Raw genomic sequence first — 18,009 nt, forward strand, 5'->3', positions numbered from 1 at the left:
TCAAAATATACTCCTCTAAAAGCGCATGGAATTGTAAAACTGCCTGGGTCACCAAGTTTTTGTGGTAGCTTATTTTGAAGTATAGCACTGCATTTTTCAGTAAGCATTACCATAGAAACTTCTTCCAATTTTCTTTTGTTTGACAAAATTTCTTTTAAAAATTTAGCATATGAAAGCATTTGCAATAAAGCATGAGTGAACGGAATGTTGATATGAATCTGTTTTAAAATATCCAAAAATTTTGCAAATTGACTATCAAAATTTTCTCTTTTCATTTTTTGTGGAAAAGGAATTGTCACAGGGAGAGGATTCAATTTTTCAATATTCTTTTCTTCTTTTTTCTTGACTTCTTTCTTTTCAGATGGTTCAGAGAGTATTTCAACATTCTTACCATTACTTACCTATTGTTCTGACTAGTCACCTAACCATAAGGTGATTGCCTTAAGGTGCTCTTTTGGGTTTTTTCTCCGTATTGCTTGGTAAGGGACCCTGAATCTTTTCTGACACAAGAGCTGCCAATTGGCTTAATTGAATTTCTAGATTTTTAAGGGCTGAACCCTGACTTTCCATCTTTTCATTAGTGACCTTCATGTACTTGTACAAAGGTCATCAAGACTAAGATGGGCTTGTTGAGGCCTTTGCTGATATGGAGTTGCTTGCTGATAAGGTCTGAAGTTTGATTGACCATGGTTTGGATTCTGGTATCCGGGTGGACCCTGTATTTGTTGCTTCTGGAAGCTTTGAGAGTTCTCAGCACCATCTGGATTGCTCCATTGAAATCCTGGATTCTTTTGTGCCATTGGACTCTCAAAAGGGTACGGTTTATAACCGACAGAATGGACATGTTCGTCATTATGATTATTTGCTTGACATTCATGGTTCAGATGGTTTCCTCAACACATGTCACAAGCCTCAGATTGACTTGGTTGTTGTGTATTCACCTGAAAAGTTTCAAACTTTTGTGCCAAAGAAACAGTTTGCTGTGTTAGTGTATTTAAAGCATCAACCTGATTAACCGTAACAACCTTCTTGATGATTACACGCTCAGATGGCCATTGGATGGCATTCTCAGAAATCTCGTTCAACAATTGCAATGCTTCCTCCGTGGTTTTTCCCATTACAGAACCTCCTGCAGTTGCATCAATCACATTTCTAGAAGAGGGGTTTAACCCGTGATAAAAAATATACCACTGGATATGTTCAAGAATGTCATGGTATGGGCATTTTCTTAATATTGCTTTTAATCTAATCTTTCTCAAGCTTGATAAACTGACTCAGTGTCAGTCTGCAAGAAATTAGAGATGTCTTGTCTTAACTTTGTAGTTTTAGTAGGGGAAAAATATTTGTTTAAAAATTTATGAGTCATTTGATCCCATGTGGTGATGGAACCTTGTGGCAAACTTTGCAACCAAGTCTTGGCATCTCCTTTTAAAGAGAAAGGAAATAGCCGTAACTTGATAGCTTCAGGAGGTACTCTATTATACTTAGTTATTTTAACAAGTTCCAAAAAGTCAATTAAATGACTGTGTGGATCTTCACTTGCGTCTCCAGTGAAGATGCAAGACTGTTGAATTGTTTGAATCAGGCCAGTCCTGATTTCAAAGTTGTTGGCTGCCACTAGAGGTTTTCTGACACTAGATTCATAGTTGAAGCGGTCAGGTCTAGCATAATCCCTTAGGATTCTGTTTGCTGGCCTTGGTGCTACTTCATCAAACTGATCCTCCACATGGACAGGTGGTTGAATGTCTTATACTTCTTGATTCTCCATACCTTCACAAGCTATGCTTTGGGAAGATAATGTTTGTCATTTCCTGCACAATCGAAGAGATCTTTCAATTTCAGGATCGTAATTGACCAACTCTTTTATAGAAGAGCGGGTCATAAACTACTCAAAATTCTAAAAAAAAAAAATTGAACTTAACTCCTAAAGTGGTAGTAGTAGTAGTAGTAGTAGTACTTAGAAGAAAGTAATTAAAAGAAAGTGATGAATAGCAAAGGACAACAAAGATGACAAAGATAACAAAAATAATAAGTCATTAAATAAAAATAGTATGATAATGTTGTTGTTATTATTAGTAGTAGTAGTATATGATAATAGTAATTATATTAGTACTAATTAGCAGTAGATGTTATGAAGAAAAAAAATGGTAAATGAAATCAGTAAGTAGTAACAGTAACTAATGATGGAAAATAATAATATAATACTAATATAGAATATAGTTACAAGTAGTACTAGTATTAATAATAGTAACTACTATGCTATAATGATGATAAGAAGGATAAATGATAATAACACTTCTATAAGATGTTAGTACTTGGAATAGTAAAAGCAATAGTAGTAATATGTAGTAAATACTGATAACAAAGATAATAATACTACTAGTAAGTTCCCAAATTAGTAACAAAATATTTAGTCTGAAATAGACTTATGCCAATCCCTGGCAACGGCGCCAAAAATTAGACGAGACCAATGTGCATGAATTTTTTTCTGCTCATACTCAGTCAAATTCTAGTATAGTTTATGATATTGTCCCACAGAGATTGATTAATCTAGGCTACACACTTTTAATATTTTTACTACTATCTGAGAGAACCAAATTTATGAAAGCTGAGTTTTAAAACTTGTTAATTAATTAAAACAAAACAAACAATTTTCGAAAGATTTATAATTTAAAAAGAGTTGGGAATCGTTGAATTCACTAGATAATATTATTACAATAAAATCTCAATTTCTACATGTATTTCTCTAAAGAATAACTGCTTATTGAAAAAGTCAATTAATAGCACTCCGTGAGGTTATGAAATTAATAAAGTTAAAACTAGTGACGATCAAACCGAAATATTTTCTTGCTTGAATTGTGCTAAAAGCTAGTAAAAACTTCGTGAGATATTTTTACTAAAAATCAGTAATCTTGCCTACAACAATTCCTGCGTGAGAATTAAAACTGAGACAAACAAGATTACAGATTTGAAATAAGAGTTTTACAAAAAAATATTCTCACTCTACTATTTTATTCATTGGTTATTATATATTAATTTTGCTCCGTGAGAATTACAAAATTAATATAAGAATAACTTAAATAAAATATATAGAAGTGATAATAATGATTAGTTAGAAACCATTATTTCAGCACAATATGAATTATACAATGAAAATTTCAAGCCAAGGATGTATTAAAACTGAAATAATATTATAAAAAAGTTTCATCAACTATCCCAACAAAAGAGGTTACTCCATTATGGAGTATTTAAATCTCTCAACAAATAGAAATTCTAGAATATTTCCAATACTATTAGAAAATCCAATAACTAATAAGAAGAAAATAAAATAGTTAAAGAAAGAAGTTAAGGCCAAAGTTTAGATAAAAGTAGTTCTTCCTTCTTCCCTCCTTTTTACGATGTCAAATTGCATTCTATTTATAGACAAATCTTGCAATCATTAAATGATTAGACATGTCCAAGGAATGAGTTTGGATGTGTCCGAGGAATGAGCTTGGACACGTCTGAAGAGTGAGCTTGGATGTGTCCGAGGAGTGAGCTTGGACAAGTCCAAGCTTCAATTATAGGCTTTCGTTTCCCATTTCAATTCTTGTGCTTGCCGTAGCAGACTTTCATCGAGCATTTTGTCTTTTCCTTCTGTTATTTATAATCTTTTTTTCTGCAAAAATAATGAGAAAGAGGCAAAATACGAAATATAATTTAAGTATATTATTTAAAGTAGAATATTAATAATATATAATAAGTAAATATTTTATATTCATCAATGGGCTAGTTGTGCCACAAGCACTGTCTGCAACTTTCCAAATAAACACACACAAAGATGAACCAGAAGTGATTCAGCATTTGATGAAGGAGATTTTAGATGGAAAAGGCACTAGCCGTTCATCATGCATTCAATGACCTTAACTACCTCGAAGGAACGGAGAATCAATATGGGGATTTATTAGAAAATGAAAAATTGCATAAAGACAATAATTATCCTATTTTTCCAATAATTATCGAGTGGGAGGGACTACCTAAGTTTGTACTACAGACATTGGATGTAGGAGTCCCATATTATTGTAGAAATCAAGCAAGTGGTCGTATTGGTGATAGTGATAAAATACGAAAAATGTTTGTCAACCGAGACCTAGTTTACGATGCCCTCGGTCCGGAAGGGTGCGTACAAGATGTTGACGAAGAAGATGAAGACAATAACAATGAAATAGTGTCAGACAGTGGCTATAATGGTGAATGAAAACTGTTATTTATTTCTTGGGGTGCATGCTAAATTATTGTATTAAATCATTAATGCTAAATATCAATTAGATTTAACCCCAATAGTAACTTAATTTTATTTCAGAAATTTTGCAAACTGAACTTTTACAGACATTTAGTACAACAAAAATACTGCAATAAAACACTACGTTTATCCTTGATAATTGGGCACATTGGATGAACTTCCACCTGGAGCTGAATTACCACTGCTTCCCAAACCAGCTGAAGGACATTTATGACCCGATGATTACGGGATCCCTATTTTGTGGAACCTCAATATTGCGAACGTCTTCAGCCTTCACGTATATTTTCCAATATTTTTATCACAAGAATTTTCCGGTGTTCATCCGGAGTCCTTAAACAATCTGTCAGAGTTTCATCGTCTTTGATGTTAAACTCAGCATAGCAATCAACCCCTTGCGGAGTAACAAAATACGGATATCTTCCAGTGATTTTAATATTAACCGAACGTTTGCTCACACTCATTTTTTACATAACAACGATATCAATCTATCGTACTCCATTGTAAGTAAAAACTTAACATGACACTGTGGAGAACAACTATAGTGTACAGAATTTTTCTGCACCACAACCTCACCCCTCCCCCTCCCCCACCCCCAGTATAATGAAAACCTAATTTTTCGCTTTTCGAACATTATGACAAAATGCAAAATAACTTAACGAACAAATATTTCGGAAGACATGAAGGATCCTTAATAGATTTTTACCAAATTCTGAGATTCCTTAAATAAGAAAAAAAATCAGTCCGGGGTATAATAATTGAGGGTATAGCGCATGTATTATGGGCGCTATATATGTAGCGCCTATACCGCATGCGTTATACCCTCAATTATTGGTGGGTAAGTAAAATTCAGATGAATTATTGGTGGGAAAGTTCAAATATAGCGTGATTATTCACCGTGCTATACCTTAGCGGACAAACGTGTCGTTAAGGTATAGCGCGGTGAATAATCATGCTATATATAAAATGGTAGTCATTTTTTCCCCTATTTGTATCGTTTGAGTCGAAAAATACCATGATTAGGTTTCGGACTCAAAATATTGTGGATGAGAGTAGAAGAAATAGTAATAAATAGCGAAAATAAGAAGATTGTGGAATAGAAAGAAAAGCTAAGTTGTTAAAGCTAAGTTGTCCGTATCCCAGGAAAGTGCAGTGGTCACCCTCGCGAAGGACCACCATTTTTACCCTATTGCACATGAAAGCAACCATGCACTCACATACTGTATACATATTGGAGTATCTTTATTTTAGGATTCAGCTCTCTCATTGTATGATCGTTTAATTAGGTCCACTGTGCACCTCTAGCTACTTACGAGTTTTTTTCACCCAAAATTAAATCATCAAATCCAAAATTGAGACGTTGTGATTTCATTTTGAGAAATTAAGTTCTAAAATATATGTCTTACTTATTTATACTTGTTTTTCGCATAAAACATTGACCTCGAAGCATTGGATTTTTAATGGTTGGATCCGCCAATTTTAAACCGGTGATTATATTTACAATTTCCTTTTTGGAAAAGATGCGAACTAATTAGAATTAAAAAAACATCTTTACCATTAAATATATGACCTATTGGTCACGGGTTGTTTCCGTAACAATGATAAAATTGTCTCCGTATGATTTATATGTCTCGGGTTCGGGCCGGCCATTTCGTTAGGAGTATACATTACATTCTTTGAGGTGCGGTCCTTTCTCGGACCCTACGTAAACACGTGATGATGCACTAGGCTACTTTTGTTTTTCCTCATATTGTTTGCATCTAGAGCTTCTCACGTTTGGCAAGAATTTTAAGTCCATGATGTGATAATCCTCACCTCACTAGAACAAGGAGAATCATAGGAGTGGTAAATTGAAGGTCTTTCTTTGAGCAAACAGGAAATATATATATTAAAGGTTAAGGAACATGCAGTACATGAAATTCATAGTTAGTGTCACACAGGACACTTTGATTACCTATACTTGCTAAATTTTTACAAGCATTATAAGATAGAAGTTTTCCAAAAACATATTGTTCTAGTAAATCATGTTCTACTAGAATTTTTACATCTTCTGGTGGTTCCACAAAAACTTTCTTCTTCTTCCTGAGATCAGCAGTCGCCATCTGTGCCAGTTGGTGAGCTACCTTATTCCCTTGCCTGAACTCGTGCTGGATGATTACCTGCTTCTGTTGGTGCATTAACAACCTGCATTTGTTAACAATGTTAGCATAAATATTATTACCTTGTTGGATTGACAGGATTACCTCCATCGAATCTGTTTCAACTTGGACAGGGAACATCCCCCAAGTAAGAGTTGTTTTAAGTCCTGCTAGTAGTGCTTTGATCTCAGCATGCAGTGATCTACGTGCATGAGCTGATTATGAATAGCCAACTATCCAGTGACCATTAGCATTTCTGATTACTCCACCCAGGCCACAATTTTGCAAAATTTTGTTGAAACTTGCATCAATGTTTAATTTGAACCATCCCTTTGGGGGTCTATGTCATTTAACATTTATATGGATTTTTGGAGAAGGTAGAATACTATTTTCAGTTAAGAGTCGAAATTCAGTAGCCCTAACAATGATGTGGTTGATATTGATAGGGTGTTTTGTATTGTTTTGGTTGTTGCTATTCCTGTTTATCCGAATATGACAGATAACAAAAGGGAAGAAGAGATTTCAATCTAAAAAATTATTGGTTAAAGGATAGTCAAAGTTTTTTAATTGGATTAACCAATGATCACCATGCTCCTTATAGAAGTTTTGCCATCCTAGGTTGTCCCAAAAATGTTTACTGGCTTGGCAGCTGAAGAAAATATGCATTATGGATTCTTCTATATGATCTCTACATATAGGGCATCGGGGGTCGATATTTAGGTCAATTTTTGCTAAATATTATCTACAGGGTATTCTGTTATAAAAGCATTGTCATAGGAAGAATTTGATTTTATTTGGGCATGCTAGATCCCAAATCCATTTAAAATTAATTTTCCTGCCCTCATTAGAGTCCATGATAGTATAGCAAGTTTTGCTTGTAAAGAAGCCTTTCTTATTTAGAAACCAAATAGGGATGTCACAATTTGGTTTTTTAAGATGGATTTTAACTTTTGATATGTTGTCCATGACTTCTTTGGGAAGGTTGAGGGATATATTACCAAAGTGCCAATTTTTGCCATCAAAGATGTCTTTAATTTTTATTGAGGAATCCTTTCTTAATAAAGGGTCTTCTATTATTTTTCTAAGACTCCCCAAATTCGGAATCCAATAGGTTTCCCAAATGTTCATGTTGGATTGGTGGTGGGGATGCCAAATGATACCTTTGGAACATAATTCCCACCCCTTTTGAATGTTTTTCCATACAAAAGAGGTTTTACTTGTGCTGAAATTATTAGCATAGTTACTAATGATTAGGTTTGCCCATGGGCTTGTAGGGTTCGTTAGGACTCTCCAAGCTAGGCTAGCAAGATTGCAAAGGTTTTTATCTTTTACTCTGTGAAGTCCAAGGCTTCCCTTGCTTTTTGGTTGGCAAATGGTGGACCATTTGATAAGGTGAATTCTTTTCCTCTCACTGGTAGTTCCCCATATGAAGTCTCTTTGTACTTTGTCAATTTTGTTTAGAATGTTTGTAGGAAGTAGGGTGTATTGCATATAATGGTTAGGGATTGAGTTTAGACAAGAGAGGGAGAGTGTTGTCCGGCTAGCTATATTGATAAACTTCATTTTCCAAGTCGTTAGTTTGGCTCTCATTTTGTCAATTATGAATTGATAATCCTTTGGTCTAGGGTGTTTGTTTAATATAGGAAAACCTAGATATGTACCAAAGGAATCACTTCTTTTAATACTCAAACTATTGGTAATCTCTTTTATGAGAGTTTGGGGACAGTTGTTAGAAAAGATAATTTTGGACTTTGAAGTGTTGGTACATTATCCTAATAGATTACAAAAAAGATCTAAGCCTTTTTGGATTGCATGGCACGATTTCATATTGGCTTTAGCCATGAGGGAGAGATCCTCCGCAAAGAAAAAGGTGTGAAAACTTGGGACTTCTTTTCCCTATAGTAATTGGATCCCAATTTCTAAATCAATGTGATGGTTTATGTATCTTGACAGCATTTCTAGACAAAGGATGAAGATATAAAGGGATATAGGATCCCCTTGCCTAATTCCCCGACTTGGTTTAAAAAAAATATTAATAGAGCCATTAACTAGTACAACTATGGTACTAGTTGAGATGCAGTTTAGGAGGAGTTTTTAAAATTTTTGAGGGAAATTGAAGTAGGTTAATGTGTGATGTACAAATGACCATTCCAACCGGTCAAAAGCTTTCTCTAAGTTAATTTTAAGGAGCATGTAACCTTGTTTTCCTTTTAATTTATGGATTTTTGAGACTAGTTCCTGAATGATAATAGCATTGTCAGACGCTCTTCTATTTTTTATAAAACTCGCTTGATAAGGATTAATAAGCTGGTCAAGGAAAGGTTTGAGGCGATTTGCTAGGATTTTAATGATTAATTTGTAAATAGTGTTACATAGGCCAATAGGTCTAAAACTTTTGATGTTGTTGGCATTGGGTATTTTTGAAATTAGGCAGAGGTAAGTTTTGTTAAGATCTTAGGGGATTTCCTGATTCCTAAAAATGTCATGACACAAGTTTTTCACAGAGAGTCCTATAATATCCAGTATTTTTGGAAAAAGAATGGGTGAAGGCCATCTGGACCGGGGGCTTTGAAAGGTTTAAAGGAGAAGAGATCCTTTTTGATTTCAATATCAAGCAAGGGGTTATCTAGAGAATTATGGCTTAAAGAGTTTTGAGAGATGTTTTTTAGAGGGCTAACCCGACTTGCTTTGTTTTGAGATGTGGTAAAAATATTAGTGAAATAATTACAAACATGAGAAATGACTAGATGAGGATCATTGATCCAATTTCCTTCCTCATCTTTAAAGAAGTTAATCTTATTCATTCTTTTTCAATTGGAGGCAGAGATGTGAAAAAACTTAGTGCTAGCATCTCCTTCATTTAGTCACATAACCCTCGATCTAAGCTTCCAATAGTCTTCTTCTATTTTTAGTAAGTCATTGTAATCTCTTTTTAGATTAGTTTCTAGGGTTTGGAGGAAAGTACTATAAGGGTAATGTTTGAAATTCTGAATTCCTTGAAGGCGGGCTAGGATCTTTCTTTTTTTCCTATTATATCACCAAAGGTTTGTTGTTTCCAAACCTTAACTTTTTCTATGAAATTATGGCTAGCCCTATTATAGTCAGTATTTGTCCAATTATTTTGAACTAACGGCTTGAATTATGGATGCTTGCACCAGTAGGTCTCAAGTCTAAAGGGTTGCTTATGGAGATAATTATTTTTAGGGATTAATTCTACTAGGATGGGGTTATGGTCCGAATGGGTCTTAGGGAGGTGAATAATAGAACTTTTTGGAAAGAGATTAATCCAATCCTCATTTCCTAATACATTATCAAGCCTTTCCATAATGAGACCTTTATTTTTATGTCTATGGTTGGACCAAGTATATTTACACCCTTTATAACCTAAGTCAATCAAGTTGCAATTGTTAATTTTTGACCATAGATAATTTGCCCACTGTCATTTACACAATTGCCACCAAATTTTTCCTTTGAGCCTAAAACATCATTGAAATCTCCCCCTAATAACCAAGGACCATTAGAATTTTTGCTAATATTCTCAAGATTATCCCACATCTTATTTCTATTGAGCATATTTGTACTAGCATAAATAGCACTAAAAAGCCAATATTTACGTATAGGAGTTACCTCAATCGTAGCATGAATTTCTTGATCCCTTCAAACAAAGTTTTGGATAGTCACAATTTCATGGTTGTACAGTACCACTATTCCTCCTGCCTGGCCTTCAGCTGGTACCTCTATCAATTCTGTGAACCCAAAATCTTCCCGCAACTCCATATACTTTTCCATTCTAGTTTCTAACAGAGACACCATGCAAGGCCTATGGGTATTTACCATTTCCCTGAAGTTCCTCCTAAAGTTGTCATTGTTCCCTCCCCTTATGTTCCAAATAACAATATTTGTAGGTCGATTCATAGAGATATTAAGATTCGAGTTTGCCGAATCCCCATTTTCCCTCACTACCCCTAAGACCGGGTTCCTTCTCAATGATGAAACTAGGATCATGGCTTTGTTGTCCACTGTTGGATCTTGAGGTAGTCTTATGTCCATCGAGCATTTGTATAATGCTAGTGGTCAACTGAGCACGTGTCTCTTCTCTTGCCTCTCCGGGAAGAGAAACACTTTTACTCCGTCGAGACTTGAGATTTCTAGGACTCTTTCTAAGAGTAGATTGAGGGGTTCCTCCTCCTCCTCCTCCATTTCTGCCTCTACTGGTTCTGGTACATGTATTTGGTTGTGGGGTGGAGATGGAGGTTATTGATGAGGTAGTGGTATTGGTGGCTCCTGACTGGCTGAGGTTGTTCCCATGGTAGGAATATGGGATTCAGTTGAGTTGAAGTCTCTGGCATGAAGAAGGGCATGTCCAGAAGAGCATTTTGTAGGTAGATCGGATTGAAGTGTGGTGGTAAATTCCATTGATTCCTCATTGCATGGACCAGTTGGGGATTCACTGAGGGTGCTAGGGGTTGAAGGATATTGTTGAGCCAAGCCTGATTGAGGTAGTTGTTCATGGCCAACCTCATGCCTTCTGTCACTAGTTAGGCTAGGTATTGAGTGTCGTGAAGAATGATGATCGAGTCCTGGCCATTTATCTGGAAATTGAACGAGCATGCATGGCCTATCAGGCCCATCTCCATCCATGACACAGGTTGGTAATCCTGTGCTTGTGGTGGTTAAACGTAAATTATTTGTGGATTTTCTTGTTGAGGGTGTAGAGGTGGAAGGTTTTCCATGGCAGTTCTGTGTTGACGAAGGATTTGAAGGAGTCTGTATCTCCTCCTTAGAGATGATGGTATATTGGGCATTATGGACAGGGTTTTGTGTACTTAAAGGGTCTAACTTAGGCGTGGGGGATATTGGGTATATGGAAGGGATTGGTTGATAGAGTAATGATTGGAGTTTCTTTTTTGCATGGCATTTGAGTCCCAAGGTTAAGTTTTATAGGCTGATCTTCCATATCCTTTGCGTGCTCAAGTTTGGCAGACACTTGTCCATTATTATCTTTCTCCTTTGCCATTTGGATGGCATGCCTAGGGGTGGTGAGATTATCAGATCTTGAAGAAAGATTTTGCTTGAGGGGTCGGGTAATCATTGGTTTTTTACCAATTTGCTTGTTAGTAAGGTTATTTTGACAATTTCATTATGTTTATTAGTAGGGGTAGTATTGTCAGTTAGATGGTAATCTTGCATGGCACCATTATTAATGTGATTAGTAGGACTAATAAAGGAAGACACGTTTATTTCCAACATGTCAATGTCCTTGTTAGATAAGGACATTTGTTCATTTGCATGGCAATTATTATTAATTTCTTTTTGAATTTTTTCTCCCTTGATGGTTTCTTCCAAAACCATTGGCTCTTCAGTTAGAAGGGAAAAGTTATTTTTTGTTGTCAAATTGGGTTGTTCTTCAACCATAGTGGTCGTAGATTTAGAATTGTATGTATGTAATGAAGGAGAAGCATTTTTATGATCTTTAGATTTATATTGCAAGAGTTGTGTATCTAAGTACTTACCAGTGTTGGCATTGAACATTTTAACTGAGATACCTGGACCATTGGATTTCTTGATCGGATTTGCATTGATATGTTTTTGATTACCTCTTGCACCTTGTTGCTTTCCTTTGGTAAAAGAAACTGTTTCCATTCTTCTTTTTTCTCCTCTGCCCTTGTTGTCGTTGATTGCTCCATGTTTGGTTCTTCATTGTCCTTTATTTTATGAGTAATGTAAGTACATTATTTTGCTATGTGTCCTAGTCGTCCGCAGTTTTTGCAAAGGAAATTTTCTCCTTCATAATGGATTACTTGTTTGTGGTGGCCAACATAGAGAAAGGGTTGGACTGGGATTTCCAACGGGAGCTCCACACATAGTCTTGCATAACGACCCCTTAAGGTGGTTGATGTACAAACGTCTATTTTTAGGAGCCGTCCAATTGCATTACCAATTTTTTTCAAAATTTTCCATCATAAAATTTAGTAGGCAATTGGGGAAGTCTAACCCATACTGCTGAATTTGTGACTTTCTCTTTGGTAGCAACAAAATTTGGCTTCCATCTTGTAATGGAGAGAAAGTGTCTGTTAATGAACCAAGGTCCTTGTTGTATAGCTTTATCCATATTTTCCTTCCTCTTGAATTTAATGATGTAGTAGTCTTCTCCGAGATCAATCAATTGAAAATCTTCCGTTGGCCTCCATAATTCTTGAATTTTTTTTCTTTAGATAGTGATGTAGCATGCATTTGCACACTAGTTTCACAATGATGGAATTTTTCCATGACTCGTAAATTCGTTGCTTCTCTTCTTCAGTGAGTGAGATGAACTTTATACCTTGTGTGTATGTTAATGTTGTATGATCAATCATATGTTCTTCTGAGCCAATACTTGAAAATTCCATGGTGGGTTGATTGTCAACTGGTGTGAAAAGCATTAGATTTGAAATGGTTAACATTTCTTTAAAGGTTGGTTTAATCATAAGGTTGTTAAGTTGGGGAATATCTTGATCAATATCTGGGGGTTTAGGTGGTATTGTGTTTTGAGATGCATAAGGCTGGGAATCCATTTTTTCCAGAGAGAGTTTTTAAAATTGAAGGCCAATGTATAGTAGTAGCTTTTAAAGTTTGAATTTAGAAATTAAATATTATATTCAATATCATAGGAGCATTTATTTTAGGACAAATTGTGCTATTATTACTAGAGTACAAAACATGTACTATTAGCAATCATATTTCCTAAAGACAAAGAGTGTGGGTGCTATTATTAGTAGAGTAAAAAGCATTTGCCAATAGCAAATTAGCAATTGCATTTTTAGATGAATGAGTAAATTTTATCATGGCACGAGGATGACACAATAACGATTTTATTCCTACATAGCTATATTGACAAGATTTTTTATGTTAAAATGGGTTTTTGACTAATATTCCTTGGTTATAGTTGTTGAAAATCTTTTGCCAAGAATAATCTATTCACCACTTCATTAAGCGACTTCACGTTAGAAGGAAATTTCTCCATAAGTTCTAAGTCATACGGTCTTGAATTTACGTTATGTAGTGATCGATTAAGAAATTTCTTTCATTTAGTGATTAAGAAATTTCCTTTAGAGTTTGCTACGTAAAATCCATGTAAATCTATAAGCCAAAGGTTTTACAACTCCAATATGGCTGATCAATGATTATGGAAGAATTTCATTAAAAGTTATATACATTAACGACTCTATTGTTTTGATGAAAAATTTAAAGGCTGCTATAATCGGGAACTTCTTGACTAAAACATTTTCATTAAAAAGAACTCAAACCAACAATCATATATCTTCGTTTATATAGACAAAAACCTGGTAGACTCTGTTAAACCTTTCATCTCAAAAAGTGATATATATTTTTTAGCTTTGGGAAGCCATAATCATATTGATTTTAAATACTAAATTGGAGCCTTTTTCCAGGACTACAACAATTTTGTATATGTTATTTTCATTGTGAATTGATTAATAACACAAGATAAAATAAGCTCCTAATTTGAAGAGAATAAGTAATTCTTAAGGAAACATTAAAGAGACTCATAGCATGCTTGGCCAAGCTTTTTTCTTCAAAGTTAAGGTGTTTGACCAAGGTTTTTGAAGGGAAAAAAAGTGCTTTTGAATAGAAGCAGAAGCAGTTTTTGAGAAGTAGAAAAAAATAGTTTCTCCCCGGAAGTATTTTTTTGAAAAGCACTTTTGAGAAAAATACACTTAGAAGCATCTTTTAACAGCTTGACCAAACACTAATTGTTGTTCAAAAGTGCTTTTCAAATTAATTAGCCAAACACAAATTGTTCCTTACTCAAAAATATTTTTTTTAAAACACTTTTGAAAGAAGTATTTCTCAAAATAATCCATTTTTTTCAGCTTGGCCAAACACACTATCAAACTAAAATGAGGACACTGAAAAAACTTATCCACATGCCAGGTCAATTTAAAGCAATAAAGTTTTGCAACACTAAATACTTTTATACTCCACTAGAATATAATAGTATCATGCATGTATACGTAAATAACAAATCACAAATTTAAAATCTCTAAAACTCATTTCAATGATTCATGAAGGGAAAAAAAAATATTTGTCGTCTCAATTTATGAAAATACTCCTCCTAAAATCATGGTACTACTATAACTGAGGTTATCTCCAACCTTACCCTTTTTTTCATAATGGGGCAATTTTTAGGGTAATGAAGCTCCAACTTTCCTCCATTTTTATCCCTAGAATGGGGATGAATAGTGTTCCCTCAAATATGGGGTACACTATTCATCTTCCTCATTACTATTCATGCATATTTTATTATTATTTTATTATTTAACTCTTTTAATTTATCTCTTTATATACCTAATTATGTTTATGTAATATCTTTATAATATTAATTTTGCATCTTAACTATGGCATATAATTATGATGAATTAATTTTCGTGCATTTATTATTTTTATGTAAAATTATAAGTTAATTTTATTATAAGTTATAATTGTACAAAAAATATATAATCATCTCAAAAAATGAATGGTGCAAATATAAAATATTAGATGTTGCTAAAATTGAAAGGTGCGAATATAAAATATTAGATGTTGCTAAAATTGAAAAAGTAAAAATTGAAAATACATTAAAATTGGAAATACATGAAAATCGAAAATACATTGAATTAAAATACATAAAAATTGAAACTACGGTAAATAGCATAATAACTTAGTAGGGAGATATGCCGTTTCCAGATACACCAAAATCATTATAGTATTGAGTGAATGGGGACGAGGATTGTTGTGGTTGTAACTGTGGATATTGTTGACTTCTTTTATACATTATTCGTTGTTGTTCTTGTCGCATAAATTCACGACGAGTCGATCGAGAATGAGCGCGATCTTAATGCACCAATTCAAGATGATTTGGAAGGTCCACCTCCAATAGTAGAAATGGCAGTAGATGAAAATCAACGATTTCAAGAATTTTTAGCTCGACATAGAAGAATTAAGGACAAAGATGCTCATTTTGCACTTTGTAATGCATTAATAAATCATTTATGGGAGAATACTAGAGGTTGAAGTTGAATATTAATGTAGTATTCTGAATGAATTTTATCGTTATGTAATATGTATTTAATTAATCTTGTATCGCAGTGATTTTACTTTTATTTGAATTATTAGTTAATCTATAATAATTGCTTACAAATTATATTATTTAAAATTTTATGGAATTGTTTTAATGGAAATTAAAAATTAATGAAAATAAAAGATGAAATTTGTTTAATGGTAATTAAAAAATAAAATTGAAATGAAAGATAATAATATAATATAGAAGAGAGAGAAGAATATAAAAAAGAATATTCTCTTTTGGGAGAAAAAATGGGGGAATGGTTGGAGTAAGTTGTCCCCAAAATGGGGAAATCCCCATTTTGGGGACCAAAAATGGGGTAAAGGTTGGAGATGCCTTAAGCTTCAATTGCGAACTGGTTTGGGATTGGCTAAATCACTCCCTTAAGTTAACTTATTTAAAATTTCTAACTACTAGTAATATTTTTCTTGAAATTAATTAGATTAAGTTATTTTTATATATATAATGATAGGACTACTTTAAATTCACATCAAAATATGTTTATTAAAAAGATAACGTTCGAGATTTTTCCATCTTCGAAACCAGTGGTAGAGCCACACTCATTAGCAGGGGAGTCAATTGATACCCCTTTGTCAAAAAATTACCTTGCGTAGATAAGTTAGATTTTTTATTTTTATGTATATAATATACTTGTATACAGGTAAAACCGAGCGCGTTGAATTAATTTATTTACTAGTAGATCTTTTATTTACTTAATTTAACGTCTTAAGATCACTTGTATTAAATTAATTAATATATCCTTAAAATTACGTATAAATACAATTGTTATCTCTTTTTTTAGGGTAAATAATACTATATGTTCTTCCTGAAAATTCTGGCTCACTGTTTGAAACGTAAACCTATGATTATGGCACGTACTTGTAATTACAATTAGATCAAAGTAAAGTTGAAGGTATAGACATAATAACACGAGCAAAACTCGTGATTTTCTCTACTCACGTTGGTTTGTCTCCTCTCTTCCCTACCTTCACTTGCACTGTACTCCCTATATCTATTATCATCCTCACTACTTTCCAGCCCCTCACTTCCCCTCTCCTCTCTCACTCTCGCCCTCTCTCTCTAAACCATACTCCCTTATTTTAGAGAGAGAAGTGCAGAGTCTGAGATTGAAACTTACTTCCCATTTTCTCTACGCACTATTTCGCCTGTAATTTTCTCGTTATCTAAGCTCTACAATAAACAATATCCAGAAAGAAAAAAAAATGGATGTCTACGGAGTTTCAGCACCGGACTTGTTTCGTATTGATGATCTTCTCGATTTCTCTAATGACGAAATTTTCTCCATTAATAGCAACTCCTCCTCTACCACCGCCACCCCCGACTCTCAACACCACCACCACCACCTTCATCAACCTCACTCCGACAACTCCTCCGCTGCCACCGCCAATTACTACGACGCTCTTCTTCCTAATTGCTCCGACGACTTCACCGACAACCTCTGCGTCCCCGTAAGAATTTCTACTCGTTAAACACTTAAAATAAAGTAAATAAAAGTGCGCTTTTATACTTTATTGAATTCAGCAATTTAAAGTGTTCACTACAATAGCTTCTATTTACGAGTACTAATTAATTCGTTAACATGCTAGGATTCTCTCTTCTAAAACCTTTTGAACTTTTAGATAAAATATGAATTATTTTTATTTACTTAATTATGTGTTGATGTGTTCAACGCGGACTAGTTTACAACAACAATTAAGAAATTACTGCTTTTACCAATTTTTCTGAATTTTCATTGCAGAGTGATGATGTAGCTGAGTTGGAATGGCTCTCGAACTTCGTAGAAGACTCGTTCAGTAGTTTTCCGACTAACTCCGTCACCGGAACGATGAATCTCAGTTCCAATACTACAGCGTCGTTCCACGGCAGGTCAAGGAGCAAACGTTCTCGTTCTACTTCAAGCTGGACATCTTCACTCCAAAACCCTAACACTACTATGAAGAATAAGGAGGAAGAATAAGGAGATTTCAGTATATACCAGAGAAAGGTCATCTTCAATGGACGATGATGTGCCACGGAGATGCACACACTGCGCTTCTGAGAAGACGCCACAGTGGAGAACTGGGCCTTTAGGCCCAAAAACGCTCTGCAATGCTTGTGGAGTTAGGTTCAAATCGGGCCGGCTTGTGCCGGAGTATCGGCCCGCGGCGAGCCCAACTTTTGTGTTAACACAACATTCGAATTCTCACCGGAAAGTTATGGAGCTCCGGAGACAGAAGGAAATGATCCATCAACAGCCGCCGCCGCCGACGGAAGAGGGAATGTACGGACATCACTTTCGAGTCTGCTAACGTCATCCGAAGAGAAGAAGACACGTGTCTCCACCACCTAGCTGACAGTGGACTCCTTTTTTTTTTTTTTTTGGGTTTTATCATCATGCTAATTTTACAATCTGGAACGTTCTTTTTTATTTGTTTAGTTTTATTCCTGGGGATTTTCTTAAGAAAATAGTTCAGAATAATCGTTTTTTGGAA

The 18,009-nt window shown here is 34.6% G+C and overlaps 1 protein-coding gene across 1 annotated transcript; it reads left to right on the top strand.

Annotated features, from left to right (window-relative positions):
• The first annotated feature begins 16,600 nt into the window (after window positions 1-16,600).
• On the top strand, window positions 16,601-18,009 carry LOC107772032 (GATA transcription factor 4). The gene is given in 3 exon segments (XM_016591515.2): window positions 16,601-16,986; window positions 17,277-17,474; window positions 17,476-18,009. Coding segments are annotated over 3 exon segments (795 nt in total). The 5' UTR covers window positions 16,601-16,740; the 3' UTR covers window positions 17,827-18,009.

This window comes from Nicotiana tabacum, chromosome 7 (assembly GCF_000715075.1).
Source record: "Nicotiana tabacum cultivar K326 chromosome 7, ASM71507v2, whole genome shotgun sequence".
NCBI lineage: Eukaryota > Viridiplantae > Streptophyta > Magnoliopsida > Solanales > Solanaceae > Nicotiana > Nicotiana tabacum.